Below are 21766 nucleotides of genomic sequence, written 5' to 3' on the forward strand. Positions count from 1 at the left end.
GGGAAAAACTCTACCAAAAAAAAAAATTCAAACATATACAAGTAAAATACATTGGTTTAAGGAGTGAGGGGAGAGAGAGAAGTTTTAGTTCTTAACAACCAGCTACACTATGTTAACCTGAAAAAAAAAAAATCAAACTTACAGAAGTCACTTGGCGGGTTGTGTGTAAGGTTTCTGTAGAATTCAGTCCTATGAGCTTTCTTTAATCCCGTGCATAAACCAAAATCAGATAATTTTACATGACCCTAAAAAAAAAATAACTAGTAAAATCAAGATTGTATTAACTTTGAAACAAAGCCTTATTATAAATTTTTCTTTTAAATGCAATCATTATAAACATTCTTAGCTTAAAATTCATATAGGTGATATGTAAAATTAAAAATATTTGACGATGATGATTTTTAAAAGTAGAAAATGTTAGAAGATAAAGATAGCCATACTCCCTTGATGTCATTTCACTCCGGAGTCCTGTCCTATTACATCATTCTATGACATCACACAGTTGAGTGATGACATAAATTGTAGTTGCCCATTTCCAATCACAAAATCAGCTCTATTACTCCACAAAATAATCAGCAACCCAATATTTCACCAGTTTATTCACATGCCTTGGCATCCAATAAAAGGTTGTCTGGTTTAATATCCCGATGGATGAAACCCAACTGGTGGATTGCATCTATTGCCAGAACAGTCTCTGAAATGTAGAACTGTGTTTCCTCTTCTGTCAAGGTATCTTTTTTCATTAGCAATGTCATCATGTCACCTAAATAAAGAAAAATAAGTCTCATGTATTAGAAACACCTCAAGCCTTCTCCGCATCTCTACAACCTATGCCTGATTTTCACATTTTATGACCCACCCAGTATATCTCCAACCGTTTTTAGGGCCAAGTAAAAAAAGTTACATTGCATTAGCAAAAGTTTCACGACATCTAATGATTTTAAGGTAGAATGTATGTGAAGTCAAATCAGAGCAGAGATGATCATGAAGTGATATCCTCCACTCAACATCCAGAATAGGATAATATGCTGAACTATGAAAATGAATCAGAGTAAGCACGCCAGAAATGGGATGTATTCTTTCAAATTGAAGTTCCAAATATATTCAGCGCTCTTCAGTCCAGCAAAAATAGAACATCATCCCACTAAAAGACACTCTTTTATTTTCCAGGAATTTTTTCTTTAAAAGGGGACAAAGAACAAACAATAGTGAATTTACAATTCAGAAATGACAACTGTTAATATTTTTCATGATAGTTCAAGTCTTTTAAAAAACAACAACAAACATGTGGAAGTGTTCTTCATCCTCCATATCCCGTTTTATTCCCCTTTCCCTTTTTGTTGAGTAACCATGATCATGGATTTGGTTTGGTGGGTAACCTTCTAGCTTATTTTTAAAATATGTTTTCATATATATATATATGAAATATATATATATATGAAATATACATATATGAAATATATATATTGATGTATGAATTTACAGCCTTTTACATATTTTAATTACATAAATGGTACATGTAATTCCACAGCTGGCTTTATTACTCCACTGTTTCCGACATTTTCTTATTGAAACGAATAGAGCTCCTGACTTTTAACAACTGTAAAATAATTCATCACCTAATCATGCCATATTTTATTTATTCAGTCTACTAATGGTCATTTATTTTGTGTGCAGCTTTTCACTGTCACAACAATGCTGCAACGAACATCTTTCACAAATCTGTTGTGCATATGTCAGGGAGAATCTCCAGGGAATACACTGGTTGTAGAATTGCCGGATTGTAGGACACATGCACTTTTCACTTCACTGGTATCTACAAACTGCTCTCCAGAAGAGTTAGAGATTAATTTATGTGGAAGAGAGGCCAGTTTCTCCCAAAGCCTCATCAGACTTTTAATGTTTTTACTAACCAGATGAGTGTGAAATGGTATCTCATTCTTGTTTTAATTTGCATTTCCCTAATATGAGCAGAGTTGAATACTTTCCTATATATTTATAGACTAGCCTGAGTTTCCCTTCTGTATATTGTCTATCAGTTGCCCATTGGGTTTTGGGTTGTTTGTCTTTTTCTTTCTTTCTTTTTTTTTTTTTTTTTTTTTTTTAGTTTATTTTCTTTATTTTAAGAGAGAGAGCACGAGCAAAGGAGGGGCAGAGAGAGGAGAGAGAGAATCCCAAGCAGGCTGACAGTGTAGAGCCTGACGCTGGGCTCAAGCTTCAAACCATGAGATCACAACCTGAGCGGAAATCAAGAGTCAGACGCCCAACCGACTCAGCCACCCAGGTGCCCTGGTCTTTTTCCTTAGTGACTTTATTGTTCTTAACTCTAGACTTGTAACAATCTAACTAATTACATACTGTAAACCCAGAATGGTAGTATATAAAATGGTAGTATGTAAAATTTAAAAAGGATTTATCATTCCTTCAAAATAATCTGATTTGTGGTAAAAATTAGATTATGGGAGGAACTAGAGGAAAACCATGACTGCCTTTGTAAAACCTCACAGCTAGGAATGTAACAGCAAACCTAATCGACAGGATAATAATTACATATAAAGATGTGCTTGCGTCAGTCTGTCATTGGTATCATGTTTGCTTTTACCTCCGGGGAGAAATTCCATGATCAGATAAAGGTTCCTCTTATCTTGAAAACTGTAAAACATCTTCACCACCCAGGCACCATCTGCTTCTACCAAAATATCTCTCTCTGCTCGGATATGGGCCACCTAGATGAATGTATTTTGAAAAAATAATTGCAACACATCATACATTTTTCCAGTTCACCTCTTACAATTATCCATCCAGTTCCTTAATGGTTGTGAAGGGAAGGAGGAGTTGTAGAAAAGATTTGAAATATATACGCATGTTCATAATCTCATTACATATGGAGAACCTCCAGAAACAGTTTATTTTAGCTTTTATCTTTAGGCCTGGAAAAGTGGAATCCACAAGTTCATTATAGGAAGCTGAGGCCTCTGAGGTAGAAAAATGATTAGTCCAAAAACTTTCCAACCAGAATCCCCATCTGCCAAGGATCTTGGCTTTGTCATACACATTTCAGGCCCTGGCCTGACTTTTACAAGTTAAAAGTAGTAAGCAATGCCTTACAGATTGGTATGACAAAGTCATGGTCCTCAGCAAACTAGTTTTAACTATTATTGGTCAAAGAAAGGGCCTTTTGTGGTGGTTAAACGTTTGGCCATTTTTTTTTGTAACAAGTAGACACATTTATAATAATTTTGTATGATTTTGCTAACTATAATAACTTTATGTTATTTTGTTAATTAGAAAACCTCTAGAATATCTATAAACATGATATACAGCAAACTAGTGTAACCTTTGGGGGTTTTGCTACTGACTTGTCAGACACACAGTTACTAGGGACACTTCTATGTGAACATTTTATAGTCTGAAAAATTTTATAAATGGTAATTTGTTGGGTTGGTATAATCAATTTTCAGATGCTTTTGCATTAATATATTTATACATTCTTTTCAAAGATCAACAATAATATTTGATTTTATCCTTTTGCTATTCCCATTGTGCATTATTATGAATTCTGGCCCAAAGCACATGAGAACCCAGATTTCATAAATCTTTTCATGATAATGAAATATGATCTGCTTAAAATGTCATATTTGGGATTACTGTATTTATTACCTGGTGCAATAAATGCTCTGAGGGCAAAGCATAGGAACAACAGTTGAAAACTAAGAACCTGTTTTCTGGCATCAAAAACCCTTACAACCTCTCTGGATTATGTTTCATAAAGTGAAAAATGGTATCAAAATTCTTACCCATTGCCTTTTACAAAGCATTTCTGGGTTAGTAAAGGAAAAACCTCAAACCTTTGATGCTGCATCTATGGTGCTGTCAGGAAAAACTACATCATAAACTTGGCTTGATTATTTTTAAATGCTTTAAAGTCAGATTACAGGAAGTTTTCAAAATGGTCCTGTTTTCAAATAATAGGAAGTTATCACACATAGTAATCTGGTACCACAATATCAGGGAGATAATGTGCTACTAAATTTTGTGGACTGGTTAGTATTAAAGTAAATGTAATAAAAACTTAAAGTAATGACCTTTTAGAATTGAGTGGGAAAAGGTTTTCTAAAATGAAATTCAGTGGTGGCAAAGGCAGATTAATTTATAGGGGGGGGAAACAATAACACAATGCAAAATAGACTCGATGTTTGGGCTCCGGTGGGATTTTCCCTGCATAGGAATGAAAAATGGTCAGAAGCTCTTCAATCTCTGGCAAAATATTCAAGATTGGTGCTATCCAACAGAAATACACTGCAAGCCACATATATAATTTAAAGATTTCTAGTGGCCACATAAAAAGTAAAAAAGAAACGGGAAATTTTTTTTCTTTATTTAAAAAAAAAAATTTTTAATGTCTTTACTTTTTTCAGAGAGAGAGAGAAACAGAGCACAAGTGGGGAAGGGGCAGAGAGAGAGGGAGACACAGAATCCGAAGCAGGCTCCAGGCTCTGAGCTGTCAGCACAGAGCCTGACATGGGGCTTGAACTCACAGACAGTGAGATCATGACCTGAGCTGAAGTCGGAATCTTAACCGACTGAGCCACCCAAGCACCCCAGGGGAAATTAGTTTTAATAATATAGTTCATGTAACTCCATGTATCCAAAATGTTATCATTTCAGTACATAGTCAATATAAAAAATTATTGAGTTTTTTTTGTGCAGAATCTTCAAATTTTGGTATGTATTTTCTATTTACAGCACATCTCAATTCAGACTAGCTATACTTAAGTGCTTGGTAGCCACATGTGGTTAGTACCTAAAGACTGAACTGCTCCTTTTGTCCTTCCTCCAAAACCTTACCCAGGACTAATCCCATATGGCTTAGTTATAGCCTGTTAATCTCTTTGTCTCTGAGGCTCTACATCTTGACCCAGACCTTTATTCTTATCATTATCTGTAATTCTCTAATACAATTCAGTATTTCAACCTTCCTTGAGTTCCATACCTCTTCCCTCTAGAATCAGTCTATCTTCAAAAAAGTCCCCTATCATCTCACCTCTGGATGGTTCCTATCACCTTGTTATCCTGACTGAAACTAGGCTGTCTGCTGAGAGTTCTGTCTTCCTGCACAAGGAGTTCTCAGGAATGGCCTGCTTTTCTTTCACATCTTACTTGGTGAGGCGGTAGGTTTCCTGCTCATTTTCATGCTGCATCTGAACCACTGTGACACTTTCCTTCTCTGCAACTCTTTTGAAGTGCATGTTGTAAAATTCCATCAGCCATCATCTATCCGCACAGCTATCATTTATAGAAATCCCAGTCAATCCCTCTCATTCATGACTTCAGCTCATGGCTCACCAACTTCCTTTCCATCTTTTCCACTCATGGATAGATTTCAACATCCATAAGGATGAACCATCAGCTACCCTATCTATTGACTTCTTCCTCATCCTCACTGATCTCTTCCACCACTGCATGTTGGTCAGCCACCCATGGTAACCTTCTCATTACAATAACTGTATCCCCTCTAAAATCTCAATTTCGAGGACCTTTTTTTTTAATGTTTATTTTCTATTTCTTTTTGAGAGAGAGAGGGCGCAGGGGGGAGGGGCAAGGAAGGGAGAGGGACAGAGGATCTGAAGAAGACTCTGTGCTGGCAGCAAAGAGCCCGATGTGGGGCTTGACCTCAGGAACCAAACCATGAGACCATGACCTGAGCCGGAGTTGGAGGCTTAACCAAATGAGCCACCCAGGAGCGCCCTCCCTTTTTTTGATGTTTATTTATTTATTTTGAGAGAGTGTGAGAGATAGTGAGAGTGAGAGAGTGCATGTGAAAGTGAAGGGGAGGCAGAGAGAGAGGGAGAGAATCCTCTTTTCTAAATCAGAAATGACACCATCATGTACCCCGCTTCTAAGTGAAACTCTAGGTATGATCCTGCTTCTTCTATTTTTTCCTCACTACCCTTACCCCTCCTCTCATCCCCTAATATAGAGGACATCACAGAAAATCCTGCGGACTCTTCCACTAAAACATACACTTAGTCTGTCAGACTTTTCTTCAGCTTCACTGCTGCAGCCCCAGGATAAGCCACAATCACATTCTGGCTGGAGGTGCCACACAGTCTCTTACTGGTTTCTCCGCTTCAACTCTTGTTTCTTCTGTCAGCAAGCAAAGGGATTGATTCATCTTTGTAAAACATCAATGCCACTCCTCTGTTCAAACAAAAGTGTCCTCCCCTCGCATTTAGAATAAAACCCAAACGCTCTGCCTTGGCCTTCAAATCCCTGCGTAATCTTGTCCCTGCCTACCTCTCCCACCACTCTTCCTGCACTGAATTTTGGCCACAGTGGCTTTTTTCTCTTCTTTGAGCAGGACAAGACTATTCTTGCTTCAGGGCCTCTGCATTTGCAGATATTTGTTCTACCAGATCTTTATCTGTCCTTCTTTCTCATTACTCAGTCTTTCATCAAATATTCCCTCTTTAGAGAAACAACCCCAATCTAATTCTTCCTCCTAAACCCAGGTCATCTGCATTGATTTACCCTTTTGTTAAAACTTTTGTCATAGTCTTTCTCAATCCTATTTGAAATAGCTGTCTGCCTATCTCCCCACTACTAGAAAAAAACAAGGATCAAAAAAGAAAAGAAAAACCAAGGATCAGGTTTGTCCTGTTAACCACTGTATTCCCAGATCCTAGAGCACATTATGGGCACATCTGGCACATCACAGGCACCCAATAAATACTTGCTGAGTGCATGGACTAGAAATAGTGAAAGAACGCAGTGAAAATTCAAGAGGGCCATATTTAAATGAAAATCAATAGTATACTGCTGTAATAGCCAAGTAAGCTTCAGGTGGGGCTTTCCTCAGCTGCCACTAAGGTGCTCAGTCCTTCAGAGGAAGCTAAGGCCACATTGGGGTGAGGCCCTCAGTTCATCCAGAAACTAGCACCGGGCCAGACATAGCACTCATCTGCACCATGGCCTCCGTCTCGGGGCTCCCCTGCTCCTACTCAGCCCTCATCCTGCAGGACCATGAGTGACAGTCACGGAGGATAGGATCAATGCCCTCATTAAAGCAGCAGGTATAGATGTTGAGCCTTTCTGGCCAGGCTTGTCGGCAAAGGCTCTGGCCAACGTCAACATCGGGAGCCTCATCTGCAAGGTAGGAGCTGGTGGGCCCGCCCCAGCAGCCAGTGGTGCACCACTGGGAGGTCCTGCTCCCTCCACCATGGCTGCCTGGCTGAGAAGAAAGTGGAAGCAAACAAAGAAGAATCAAAAGAGTCTATGATGACATGTACTTTGGTCTTTTTGACTAAACCTCTTCCTCAACCTGTTCAATAAAAAGCTGAACTGGTAAGTAAGCTTTAGGCAGACACTAAAAGGCTGAAGTAAAGAATTAAGTAGAGAGAGGTGTTATCTTCCCTCTATATCTCCATTGTTGAGTCCTTCCCTAGTATATAGAATCAATTTAGGGTTCTACAGAGTGTCCACCCAGACTAGACAGAGGTGAGTACATAAAGTAATATTATTGATGTTTTCAGACTTATGACCAACCCTTAAACCGCGTTAAAATCACAGGAAACATGGAGAGTCCAGGAGTATGAAATCAGAGGGGTTACAGATTTTGGAAATATGTAAAATCAGCAAACTCTCAGGAGACCGGTCTTGCTTCTAACGTGACAGGGATAAAGGAAGCTGAGAACTGTCGTTTATTTTCACTGAAGTCAGAAAAGAAGGTATTTTGTTATGAACTGACTGTTTGTGTCCCTCCCAAACCCCCCAAACTCCTGTGGTGAGGCCCTAACCCCCAGGGTGACTGAATTTGGAGATGGGGCCTCTAAGGAAGTAATTAAGGTTAAGTGAGGTCATGGAGGGAGAGGGGGGATAGTGTCCTTATACGAAAAGACCCCAGAGAGCTCACGTTTTCTCTCTGTGCACACACCAAGGGCACTTAGTGGGAAGCTATCTACAAGCCAGTAAGTGCGCCTCACCAGAAAGCAAACCCTGCCATGACATTGATCTTGGACTTTCGGCCTCCAGAACTGTGAGAAAATAAATTTCTGTTGTTTAAGCCACCCAGTCTGTGGCACTTTAGGCACTTATGACAGCCTAAACAGACTAGGGCATTTAAAAACAAAAATTTTTTTATGTTTATTCATTTTTGAAAGACAGAGAGAGACAGAGCACAAGCAGGGGTGGGGCGGAGAGAGAGGGGGACACAGAATCTGAAGCAGGCTCCGGGCTCCGAGCGGTCAGCACAAAGCCCGATGCGGGGCTTGAACTCACGAACTGTGAGATCATGACCTGAGCCGAAGTCGGATGCTCAACCGACTGAGCTACCCAGGCGCCCCTAAGACGTTTTCAGATTATAATTTGGAAGAAATTTTAACTTTCTTGAGAACTGAGAAACAATGAAACAAGTTATCAAAAAAATTAATAGGACTATATATAGTAAGACATGTAGATTCCTTTTTATAAATTCCAATATTTACATTTACTCTAATACCTAGTCAGTGGTGCTCCTTTGGTTACATGTGTTAAAGAACTCATACCTGCTCTTTTTCAAGCATATCAGCTTTTCTCAATATCTTCATTGCATAGATATGGCCTGTATCTTTCTTCTGAACCAGCCGTACCTAGAATGTAAAAATTGATCATACTATCAATGTCAAACGGTCATTACTATTGATTTAGGAGCAAAAGGTAAGTTTCTTTAAAGAGATCGGTGGCAATTTGCCACTGCTTATATTTTAGGAATTTCATTAAAATTAAACTATTTTGCTATATTAAACTATTTTAATATATATTTTAAACTATCTGAATGAAGATAGATACTTTCAATAGCAGTGCCTTTAGAAAAGAAGTAATCTCGGGGCACCTCGGTGGCTTAGTCAGTTAAGTATCCGACTTCAGCTCAGGTCATGATCTTGTGTTGGGCTCTGTGCTGACAGCTCAGAGCCTGGAGCCTGCTTTGGATTCTGTGTCTCCCTTTCTCTCTGCCCCTCCCCTGCTTGCACTCTGTCTCTCTCTCAAAAATAAACAAACATTAAAAAAAAAAAAAAAAAAAAGTAACCTCTCCAAATGCTCCTCTTCCTATAACTTTCAGAGACTCAAAGTCATCCAAGCCAAGTCTGGTCCTCTTGAGCCGTAAGAACTCTGTTTCCTTTCGGGCATGCTGTGATCGGCGTAACTTTTTCTATTAAAAAAAGAATTTAAAAAGATGATTTTGTTTTCAATGAAGGCTATAGTGTTAAAAAATGAGATACATCAAAATGGAAGTATCTTAAATATTATTAAAAGATGAGATATATAAAAATGGGAGTAAAGTATCTTAAATATTATCTTAAATTTACCAAAGTCGAGTATTTGTTAAGCATGGAAAGAATAAAGCAATCTTAAGAAACTTTTTCATTCTTAACAATTGATAAATCTTATTCTTCAGGTGGATTCCATTAACTATTTCATCTTAATGAGCTCATCACATATTTCATCTACATGCTAACTTAATTTATAAATAAAAATTAAACTTTAGGAAATGCTAATAGTATTCTGATAATGAATTTTACAGTCAGGCAATCTACTTTGCTTCACTTCCCTAATTTCCAAGGCTGTTCTGTGACAACTACTGAGACTTAGGACACCAAAATAACAAACAGCATGTTTCCATAGAGATTTGCTTTTGACAGAATTTTTTCTTAGATAAATTTTAATAAACTCCTTGAGATTTGGCACACAACTTCCTAAAAATATGAAACTGCCAAAAAACATGATTACATGAAGAATTCGTTAAAATATTCAAGTCAGTAATTTCATAATTCACTCTCTAAAAGTCACCAAAAAATAACTGCCATTAATAAGAAACATTATGAAATACCTGAAGGTTACATTTGGAATAGGCATTTATCTCATTGTTCTAAACCTCATTTTTCCCCTTACCAAACAAAACTCTGTTGACATTCTGTTAGTTCCTAGTTGAGGCAACATACAGTGGGAAATAAACAAAATCAAAAAAATTAAGCACCTGTTCATCTTCAAATGAACTCTACCAGGCTTTCAGGAATTCCATTCTGAAGAAAAGGCAAGTCAAATGACCATAACAGCTCAGAAACACTGCTATTAAACACAGTACAAGGTATAACCATTGAGTAGTCTCTTACTACTCCTGTGTATATCTGCTTTCAAAAAGGTATGGCAAGGTATCAATTAACTGGGAATCTGTAAATGTGTATTCCCAGTGCAATGGAATTCTGATACTTTGAACAAAGTTAATCTAAGAAGATGAAATCCGGAAATGATGTCTTCATATCAATGGTGGAAACAGTGAAGATTTCTTTTTGTTCAAAAATGCTCCTTCAGTGATTTTTAAAAAATAACCGAAATACTAATAAGACAAAAAAGCCCAAAAATGTAGCTTGTTTTTTGTTTTTTTTTTTAAATGTTTGTTTTTCAGAGAGACAGAGAGTGTGAGTGGGGAGGGGCAAAGAGAGAGGGAGACACAGAATCTGAAGCAGGCTCCAGGCTCTGAGCTATCAGCATAGAGCCTGATGCGGGGCTCAAAGTCACGAACTGTGAGATCATGACCTGAGCTGGAGTCAGATGCTTAACCAACCAACTGAACCACCTAGGAACCCCCAAATGTAGCTTGTTGTAAGACTATAATTTACCCCCCACTCCTGTGTCCCTCCAGAAAAAAAAAAAAAAAAAAAAAAGACTATAATTTAAAAAGGCCACATGGTGGCACTATAGTATCATGTCTTTCAAAGCAGCAAGGAGGGTTAGGGGGGTTGTTTTAAGTATATAATTGAATAAATGTAAGAATTTCAGAAGACATTCTGGACTGTTGACTTTATGGACTATAAAATGTAGTAGAGTTGGGTGTAGTTTCAGAAACTTGTCTAATCTAAATGAAAAAGATGACCTCATTACATACTTTAATAAACTGTGCTCAAAATCAACAGAAGAGAGGCCACTAAAGAAAATAATTTTCACTAATATTTGATAGGTCATGTAATGCAGCAAGCAAACAATGTTTATATAGTTTGGGGCACAGCTGTTTAATGGCAAAAAGGGAAAATTACAAGTATATAGAGCATACAATTTTACAAAAATGGGACATGACTATAACATTGTGAGGTTACTTTTAAAAACAGAAAAATGAAAAACCTATTTCATGATCTATTAGTCTTAAAATCACTGTTGCAGTCTGGAGGGAGCTGAAGCAAGCTAGTGTTAAAAAAATATATTGGTGATATGATGAGCAGAGTAATGTATAGAATCGTTCAATCGCTATATTGTACACCTGAAACTAATACAACACTGTACGCTAACTATACTGGGAATTAAAATAAAAAACTTAATAAGCTAAAAAATATATATATTGATGAAAAAGCACATTGATATATCTGTTCATGACTTGTGTAGATTAAACAGCCTTGAAAAACAAGTAACATTTTTGTGGTAATCATATCCTTTCTCACCAAACAGGACAACAAAATCTGGAAACACATTTAACATTTCATGGCTCCCTTTAAAAGCAGCTTAAATTTGTCTGTTTTGGTTTTCCATGAGAGTGAATAATATTGCATGTCTGATGGTAATTCTTAAGTAAGATGAAATTAGACATACATCGTTTTCTTCCTTTCTCCATTCCTTTTTAAATGAGTGTTCCCTGGGGTGCCTGGGTAGCTTAGCTGGTTAAGCATCTGACCCTTTATCTTGGCTCATGTCATGATCTCAGGTTCCTGAAATCAAGCCCCACATCCGGCTCTGTGCTAACACAGAGCCTGCTTGGGGTTCTCTCTCCCTTTCTTTCTGCCCCTCCCCAAGCTTGCACACTTTTTCTCAAAATAAATAAACTTTTAAAAAAGGGGGGGTGCTCCTCAATTCCTCAAACTCTTGATCTGTGGGATGTTCAGTTTTTATATAAGACAGGGTACACAGAAGTTCCGAGATAGGAAAGAGCTCAGTTGGCAACTTCAATTCTGCAGAGACATTCCACATGATCACATTATATGGTTTATTTTTTACAAATAACTTTCACAAATTACTTCACCAAGATTTTCTATTACAAATGAATTAGGGATAAATATTACTTTTCATTTTAAAACTAGTTTTTTTTTAATGTTTTATTTTTGAGAAAGAGAGAGACAGAGACTGAGCAGGGGAGGGGCAGCGAGAGAGGGAGACACAGAACTTGAAGCAGGCTCTAGGCTCTAAGCTGTCAGCACAGAGCCCGATGTTGGTCTTAAACCCACAAACTGCGAGATCACGACCTGAGCTGAAGTCAGACACTCAACTGACTGAGCCACCCAGGTGCCCCTAAAACTAGATTTTTAGAAAACAATTTTATTTTTAAAAAATCCACCCCACATAATGATAGCTCCAACATATTTTATATTAAGGATAAGAGAGGATGTCTATTTTATACAATTTGACATAATCTAGGACCTAGCATGGGCCTAATAATAAGCATTTGTGGAATTAAAATATCTTCACAGAAAAATGTTAGAAATTTTATAGTTATTAAAGGGCACTATTTGTAGGTATAAATCATATGACACTTTCTACAAGTTCTTTAGAAGAATTTAGGAAAACAGTTTTTATTTTTTTTAATGTTTATTTATTTTTGAGAAAGAGAGAGAGAGAGAGACAGAGTGGGAGTGGGGGAGGGATAGAGAAAGAGGAGGAAACAAAGAATCCAAACAGGCTCCAGGTTCTGAGCTGTCAGCACAGAGCCCAACATGAGGCTTGAACCCACAAACCGTGAGATCATGACCTGAGCTGAAGTCAGACACTTAGACACTTAACTAACTGAGCCACCCAGGCGCCCCAAAAATATTTCTAAATGTATTCAGCACTTCCTGGTGCAGACCAGCAGTTGCAAACTGAGAGTTACAAACTGTATTCAACCTCGAAAATATTTGATTTGGCCTGCAAGTTGTTTTTAGGACACTTGAATTATTTGTCGATATTTTAAAAAGCAGGTGATTTCACATAAAAGTCCAGATTTCCAGTTTCTCCTGAAAAACAGGAACTTTGCCACACTCAGCCAAAGTGGCAGTCACTCCCCCTTTGATAGACATCAGGTCTCTAACTTGTCAGCATCCACCACTGATGCCAGGCATCAGGGGACATGCAGAATTGGACTGGTGCTCCTGTTCTTTTTTAGGAAAGTGAAAGGTGGTATGTCTCTATCAAAATATAAACGCGGAGGACCAAATATTTTAGAAAGAGAAAAACAAAGAATCTATTTCTTTGTGGAAGTGAAAGAATATTCTTAGGAGTTGAATATGCAGATAAAGTGCGTTGGGTCAAAAGAACATATAACCTAAGATGTCGCGAAACAAAGCCGGCCAGCTTCCTTCATTTGTGTTATCTGCTTGGCCCCTGGGCATCTGTTTTTATAATTTCTCCCTCTAAATTCTGAATTAGGACCTTATGCTTGAGATTTCTGTATCGATATAATGATGTACAATGTACATTAATACAATTATATGATTATTAAGGATAAGAAAGTTATTAATACTAATAAATAAATGTGCGGACAGATGTGCTTGGCCTTATTTTTTTGTTATAATGCAGATCGAAACCATTACCTTTCTCACTTAAAGTGTAAAGGATATAAATTAAATGAGTTTTTAAAATATTATAGTAATTTTACGTAAATAATTTAGATTTTCTAGGTTGAGTCAACTGATTAACAAAGTAACCACCTGTAGTACAAATCATTAAATATATTTTATTTCACTTAAACATTTCCAACAGAAAAATACAGGTAAAGTCCTAGGAAAGGTACAGAGAAGATTAAATAACTGCTTTCAAGTCATCATTTGTGAGACTGCTCTTTGAACATAGAATTTCCTTTCTGATCATTGAAACTGTTGAGCAAATTAATCTAGGTTGTACCCCCCTACTGCCTAGAAAATAAGCGTACATGGCTCAGTAAGCTATCCCAAGGCTAGCCTTTCCACTACATGGTGTCAGTTTACCGTGCTCTTTCCTCTACTGCATCCTTCATAGTTCATTGTTCTGCATTATTTTATATGTATTTATTAATTCTTGCGTAAATCTACCTATTTTTTTTAACATTCAAATCAACTGTTACCTCTTCCCAAACCTTTTCTGATCCCCTGAATTAGGTGGGGGGAAATCCCTGTATTTTTAAAGTTTGCCAGAATCTATCATGTATACATATATTTATATACACACGTACATGATCTCTCCTTCCAGTCAGTAAACTCCTTGAGGGAAAGGTCATTGTTCATTTATTCACGAACTATTTCTTATAGCCCCTGCCAGCTCTGGAGGTATATAGCTGAGTAAGACATTATGGAGTTTCTACTATGGGGAGATATTTTAGGCTGCCCCATGGACACAGACACATGGACACATGAACATTCTGTTAATGCAGAATGTGGGAAGAGTACCCCAAGATATTAGGGAAGATTTCCCAGTGGAACTGAGGCCCAAAGCGAGACCCAGAGTTTCTTAAAGAATATGAGGAGTTGGGCAGGAGTAAGGAACTTCTAAGTGGCAGAAATAACAGATGAAAGGTCCACAGGCAAGAGTGTGGAAGTTAAAGTAACTCAATATTGGTGGTCAGCATGGAGGTGGGTGACAAGAGACGAGGTGAAAGAGACAAAGCAGAGGCCAAACTGTGAGGGGTCTTGCACATTAATGTTCAAGGATCTACCCTTATCTGAGAGTACTTGGGAGCCCATGAAGGGTGTTAAGCAAAAGAGTGATGTGATCAAACTTTTTCTTTTTCTTTTTTTTTTTTTTTTTTTATTTATTTTTTTTGGGACAGAGAGAGACAGAGCATGAACGGGGGAGGGGCAGAGAGAGAGGGAGACACAGAATCGGAAACAGGCTCCAGGCTCCGAGCCATCAGCCCAGAGCCTGACGCGGGGCTCGAACTCATGGACCGCGAGATCGTGACCTGGCTGAAGTCGGACGCTTAACCGACTGCGCCACCCAGGCGCCCCTTTATTTTTCTTTTAAGTTTATTTATTTAAAGAGAGAGAGTGCACGTGTGCATGAGAAGGGGAGGAACAGAGAGGGAGGGAGACAATCCTGAGCAGGCTCTGCACTGTCAGCCTGAAGCCTGACGCAGGGCTGGATCCCAGTAACCAGGAGATAATGACCTGAGCCAATATCAAGAGTCAGCCCCTTAACGACTGAGCTACCCAGGTGCCTCTCAAACCTGTTTTCAGACAGGAAACTCTGGATAGTGTATGCAGAAAACCTGGAGGTGGGAAGACACCAGCTGGGGGCAGTTGTTCTTTAAGTGAACTGCACAGTAGTCTGAAGTAGGGTAGAGGCAGGCGCCTGGATGGCTCAGTCGGTTTAGTGTCCAACTTTGCCCCGGTCATGATCTCATGACTCATGAGTTCAAGCTCAAACTCGGTATCAGGCTCTCTGCTGTCAGCACAGAGCCTGCTTTGGATCCCCTGTCCCCATCTCTCTCTCTGCCCTTCCCCCATTCACGTGCTCTCTCTGTCTCTGTCTCTGTCTCTCTCAAAATAAATAAATAAACTTAAAAAAAAAATAAAGTAGGGTAGAGGCACTGGACTAGAGAACTAGAGGGTTTTAAGATATATTCAGGAAAAAATGTGAGAAGATTTGGCAATTCACGGATTCTTCTTAGAGCCCTCTCTTCTTGTTCCATGCTCTCCGGACACTATAGATACTGTTCACTAAATCTATATTCTTGGAATTAAAAAAAGCTGCCTCTTTAAAGATCTCCATCATAGCAACAAAGAAGCCCATATTCAAATGATGAAATCCATGTTACCTAAGTTATAAAATCATCTGATATCAATAGAGGACAAAGACACTGGGGTTGCCATTATACAGTAATTAGTCTTTCCCTCCCCAACTTTCTTGAGATATAACTGACATAACGCAAGCTTAGAGCGCGATGGTTTGATGCACATATATATTGTAAAATGGTTACCACAAAAAGGCTTGTTAACATATCCATTGCCTCACATAAGTAATTTTTTTTTTTAGTGTGAACATTTAAGATCCGCTCTTAGCAACTTTCAAGTATAGAGTACTGTTACCTACAGTCACAGTAATTACAGCTAACATTACCTCTTCATCTGCTAATCCTTCTTCTTCCATGGCCACTTCTAATTTCTTCTGCCTTTTCAAAGAAAAAATAATTTAAATTTTAAATACATTCCTAACTATTCCCATTTAAGAAATGTTCACTTATTTATTTGAGTTTACCCCTTCAGTTTGCTATGCTAAAAAAAAAAAAAAAAGTCTTTAAAGATGAATCAAAATAATCACTAAGAATAGTTTTCTTTCTCAAAATTAAACCCAACCCAGATTTCAAATCACTTTCTCATACTGGCCAAATGAAAAATTTCCTTCTTAATGCTGCTTAAATCAATGATTAGCAAAGATGACTAATGTTCTAATAAGGAAAATCTGTTATCTAATATTCAAACCACCAAAATCATTAACATTTATCAATATTTATATTGGAAGTATATAAAGGTAACTATAGTGACTAAAAGTATAAATATTTAAGGTGGATATCCCTGTTTGAATCCCAATTCTAATAGCTTATTAGCTAACTGAGCTTGTGTAAGTCCTTCATTTCAAGTCTAAGCTTGATTTCCTAATCAAGAAAAATGTTCAATGCAATTGAGTGTATTTTATTCTAATTCTTTGAAAACTGGAGTCATATATGTACATAAAAAAACCCACTAACCACCAGAACATTTGCTTTTCTAGGTACAGTCAAGTTCAGGTACTCATTGTTTTTAAATGACACCACTGAAGTAAGTGAAACTAAGCACTGTGGGGATGGGGAGGAAGGCGGGATGACTGGATGAATTAAGTCACTAGGAACTAGGGAGATGGCTCTGATACAAATTTTGCAGCTCATTTCCAACAGAATATTAAGCATTTTATTTCTATCATATTGGTTTTTCCTGAATATGAACCTGAGAGTACTCTTCCTAATTGGTGTTGGACTATGTTAGAATAGGACTGACTTTCCAGGATTTAACTACATGGGAGAGTATCTAAGGGTTGAGGATTGAAATCATCAAATACATTTTTTAGTATTTGTCCTTTACGATAACATGTCTGAAGGTAGGCACTTTCCTAACCCACCATTCTTATGGAAAATTCATAACAAAAATATCTAAAGCCTGTTCATAGATCAGCACCCCAATGGCAACAACACGTAATGACATGATCTCTGCCTACTTCGTCAACATTTGTAATAGACATCTTGGTGCTTATCATACTGATTTTAATCTTTTATTTACACACTGTTCTTCTAAGCCCAACCCTTAGAATGGAACCACAGAAGCTCTGTGCCTGCTACCATGCCCCTCTGGGAGCTGCAAGGCTGCTTGCTGAATGATTTTGAGCTTTCTCCTCTGTAGAGAGAATCCACAGTGTAAGGGACCATTCATCTGGGACGGCCTATCAATATACAAGCAGCTTCACTCTTCTGTCACATCTCTACTGACCCCTTTCCTCAATCCTTGCCAAAACCAACTCTTCATGAAATTATCCCTGACTCTGGAGAGAGAGGCAGTAGCCTTTGTACGTTTCCACCATATCTAAACGAGAAGACCTGTGACTTCCTGTGCACCTTTCAAAGAAAATAGTTTTCTTCCTAAATGCTCTGATGTTTTGTTCTGATTGGTACTCTATTTGGCTTATGTATTTATCCAGTTAGTTAAGCCTTAAAAATTTATCACATGTAATCGTAAAGTCCAAGCTTTTAATAAATACGAGCTGACTGTTTAATATGATTTCCATGGCACCAAGCTGCAACTGCCTTTTTTTTTTTTTTTTTTTTTTTAAGTTACAGCAGATACTTTTATTTTTACTTTCCTTTGTTTGGACATAGAGGGCAAAACTGAATTACTCAAAGATTTCATCAAGAAAAGACAACAAGCCTTCAAAATTCTGATGCATAACTTAAGTGTCTGCTTCCTAAAAAAGTAGTCTTTCTTTCCCTGGTTCTCTTCTACTTCGTTTACTCTCCTTGGCGACTGGATCATTTCCAGAGACTTTCATTGTATTTACAGTTAATGTAATTACTCATATGTTTGCATTCATTTCTAACTGATTGCGTGGTCTCTATTTGTGTCGACTTTTTGGCGTTTCAGCTTTGCTTTTTCCCTCGCCTTATTTTCAACTGGGGTTTTGTTTTCCTCATTTCATTATTTTCCTTTCATTAGTTTGGAAGTTACAAACTCTGTTAGTCTGAAATGAATCAATCTTTACCCCTCTGTACGTCGTATCTCTACCATGGAGATACACAGATCTCTAGCAACACTTTAATTCCACTGACTTCCCTCCTGACTGAGAGCCTATCATTGGGAAATATTTTAATCTACTTTAAAAAATGTATAAGACTTTATCATCGTTTTTTTTTTCACACAATTTGTGTTGAGATTTATCCACACATTTATATTTAGCTCTGTTTGTGATCACTTTCCTTCAGCCTAAATTGAATCTTCTGGAAGTTCTGCCAATGGTGAACTCTTAGTTTAACCTGCCTCTGCTCCAACCCCTTTCTTCTCCTCCTTTAGGAACTTTGGTTAAAGATATGTTAGCTTTCCTTACTCTGCTCCATATTTAACTCTCCTTCATATGTTCCTACTCTGTGTCTCCAGTTGACTTCTGAATAATTATTGAAGTTTTATTTTCTAGTTCAATTCTCTGTTCAGCCTGTCTGATATGTAGTTAGACCTATCTGACATTTCGTCTCTGGCTAGTCGCCACTTCTGTCAATCTTTCTCACTTCTAAATTCTATTCTACTGTTGTTGTCATGATCCTAATTCAAGCCTCCTTTCCACACGCTGGGACTACATCATTAGCCTTTCCTGTTCCTTCTCTCTCTACCCACAATCCATTCTGTACATCACAACTAAAGTACTCCTCTAGAGAAACACCCATGATCACTGATTCTGTTCAAAAATCAAGGCTCTCTACTCCCATGAGGATATCTACATTAACAAAGCAGTCAAGGGTCCCAGGAAATGCTGAAATCCAGCATGAGCTAAACTGGCTCTTGCTTGACCCAGCACTGAAGGTGATTTCTTCTGTCTGTAATATCCTTCCTCCTGCTCTTTTATCTCTTCCTTCTCCCTTTTCTGCATGTATGATTAATACTGTTCCTTAAGAGCTCTGATAAATGCCACCACCGTTTATGAAGCCCTCCCAGTTGCTTTACTCAAAAGCAATCTCTGCCTTCTTTGACCTTCTCTTAGTGATGCTTCTCACTGTCATGTAATATTTATGTGCATTACCTGCCTTAATAGAGTTTTCTGAAGGCAGAATAACATGTCATTAATGTTTTTATTCTTCCACCCTCATTCCCACTATACATGCTTTTGGATTAGAATTAACTATTCCTATAGTATAAGGATATATTATAATTTCACAGCTGGGAATGTTTTATTTAAAATATCATTGACATGTGATAGAAGGATATGGGTGCAGAGGACAAGAAACCATTCTGTTAAGATAATTAGAGGCACTGTCAGTAGAGGAAACCTAAAAACAGCATACAGGGACCCACAATATTCATATTATTAATGGACAATGTGTTTACACTCCACTTGCAGCATAAGAGCTTCTTAAACCAAACAGAAAATTCTGATTAGCCTTTACTATACCTGGTCTCTCTCTCTTCATGCTGTAAAATTAGATTGCTGTAAAAATTCTCCAATGTGAGCTTGGCCACAGTCACTCTTTCCCGGGTATGGTTGCTCATAGGAAAGGAGGCTGCAGTCCCTGCCGTCATTGCCATAGTAACAGACACTGAAACAACATATAAACACAAATTGTTCAGTAGAAAAACACTTTCTATCCCTCATAGTAAACTCTGGAGACAGTTTAATTCCTACGAAGCAAAACTTTACCTTAACAGTTAAAACATCCAAGTTTTCCACATTATAAAGAAGACAGTGCTAGTAAAGAAAGAGGAAGATACACTATTCCAAAGCAATAGAAATTAATTTTGTGTTGGCAAAACCAGGGATGAATAAGAGTAAGGAAGCACCAATCCACACACAACATGGACACATTTTATACAAAAGGCTGTAGTCAACAAGCATTCAGAACAAGAAAGGTTCGATGTATTTTGTTGTTGTTTTATTGATCACTGCAAAAAAATCCACAAGATTTGACTAATACATATGCCTGCACTCAATGTTAAGTCTCCTAAGAGTTAATGTAGTTCAGCTAAATAGTAAGAAGCAACTTCTAGAATATAAATTCTATGAAACATGAAGCAGTGGATCAAATATGCACACAAAATCAGTCTGAAGTAATTCTTATGTATATGTTTTATGGGAAAACAACTTTTCAAAACAAGCCCCCTTTGGATGGAGTCCAGGGTGCCCTATTTCATTCTGAATTCTATGTCATTTCAAATAGCTCTACAACAAGGTCCAGTATACGACTGCAGACTATAAGGTCCATTTCATTTTCAAATGATACTCATTTGAACCAGGCAGAAAACAGAAATGTATGAATCAAGCCAGGTGACAATAGGGATGTTCTGTGGCCTTAACTGGGCCTTGCGGTCTACTTAGTCACTCAAGTGCCATCTTTGAAAAACCACCAGGCAAGCCAAACATAGTACTGGTTTGAAGAAGATAATTGGACAATTAGACAAGATAAGGAATGTAGCAAAATGACTGCTTCACAGGGGGCACAGACTGAACTGTGATGGCTGCTACCAGTGGGTGGCACCGACCATAAGAAACTTGCCTACTACAGTCTACATCTGGACCAAAAAAGACTAGGATGGTTCCATGCATTAAGGAGGTTTTTGCTGATCTGGATGGAGATCATAACAGACCTAGAGAAGATGCAGACTGCCAACAGTGAGCATCCAACGTTGCACTGTTAGCTGGAAAGTATTCCCCCAACCTACACCCCAACACCCACCTCTCCCTAATTACATGAAGATACAGACCTCTGTGTATGGATTTGAACTGCAGTAGACTCCAGGGATAATGGAATGGACCAAAAGACCTTTCTTGTTCTTCAACATCAATCAAGTCAAGTGCAGGTTAATAGTAAGTTTACCTATGACAAATTCCTAGTTCCACTGCCCTCTTATTGGTTTTACATCTCAAAGTACTACAAGAGTCTTAAAGTCATTATGTCCAAATACAACATTATTATTTTAGCCTCACAAACTTGTTCCTCTGTGGACTACTCTAAAGATTTTTAGAACAAGAAGTTGATTGTGTCACTTGTTTAAAATCATTCATGTCTCTTCACAGCCTACAGCAAATCAAATTAGCTTTGCACGATAAACAAAGGCAACTCACATACACTGAATGGTCGTGCCTATCAGGAATTTTGTGATATTTTATTCACTGATTTCTCCCCTTTTCCTCCAGAGGATTCAAGAGAGTGGCACTTTCTATGCATGACTGCATTTCCTCCTTACAACAGCCCTGCAAGATAAAGAACTGAAGCTTAGAAAGGTCACATGGCACGGCACCTGGGTGGCTCAGTTGGTTAAGCGTCTGACTTTGGCTCAGGTCATGATCTCGCAGTTCGTGGGTTTGAGCCCGCATCGGGTTCTGTGCTGACAGCTCTGCTGTCTGGAGCCTGCTTCAGATTCTGTGTCTCCCTCTCTCTCCGCCCCTCCCCCATTCGCACTTTGTCTTTCTCACTCAAAAAAAAAAAAAAAAAAAAAGATGTAATGAATTTAACTCCAAAACCCAAAGTGGATACCAAGTAATGAAAAACAAGTTCCATATGTATGGAATG

General features: G+C 38.0%; 1 protein-coding gene and 1 pseudogene across 2 annotated transcripts in view; one reads left to right on the forward strand and one right to left on the reverse strand.

Annotated features, from left to right (window-relative positions):
• The window catches only part of STK38L (serine/threonine kinase 38 like), an 84860-nt gene that overhangs the window by 11873 nt on the left and 51221 nt on the right, over positions 1 to 21766 (reverse strand). For both annotated transcript variants that reach the window (XM_086713785.1, XM_025930684.2), the window contains 7 exons: positions 19651 to 19795; positions 16087 to 16138; positions 9065 to 9187; positions 8544 to 8627; positions 2603 to 2726; positions 609 to 763; positions 143 to 245 (listed from right to left, as the gene is read on the reverse strand). In XM_086713785.1, the coding sequence (XP_086569911.1) occupies positions 143 to 245; positions 609 to 763; positions 2603 to 2726; positions 8544 to 8627; positions 9065 to 9187; positions 16087 to 16138; positions 19651 to 19784 (775 nt within the window). In that variant the 5' untranslated portion in view covers positions 19785 to 19795. The remainder of the gene's footprint in view (positions 1 to 142; positions 246 to 608; positions 764 to 2602; positions 2727 to 8543; positions 8628 to 9064; positions 9188 to 16086; positions 16139 to 19650; positions 19796 to 21766) is intronic.
• Positions 6969 to 7307, forward strand: LOC112867691 (large ribosomal subunit protein P1 pseudogene; annotated as a pseudogene).

This window comes from Puma concolor, chromosome B4, assembly GCF_028749965.1.
Source record: "Puma concolor isolate L17-30 chromosome B4, mPumCon1.1.hap2, whole genome shotgun sequence".
Classification (NCBI taxonomy): Eukaryota; Metazoa; Chordata; class Mammalia; order Carnivora; family Felidae; genus Puma; species Puma concolor.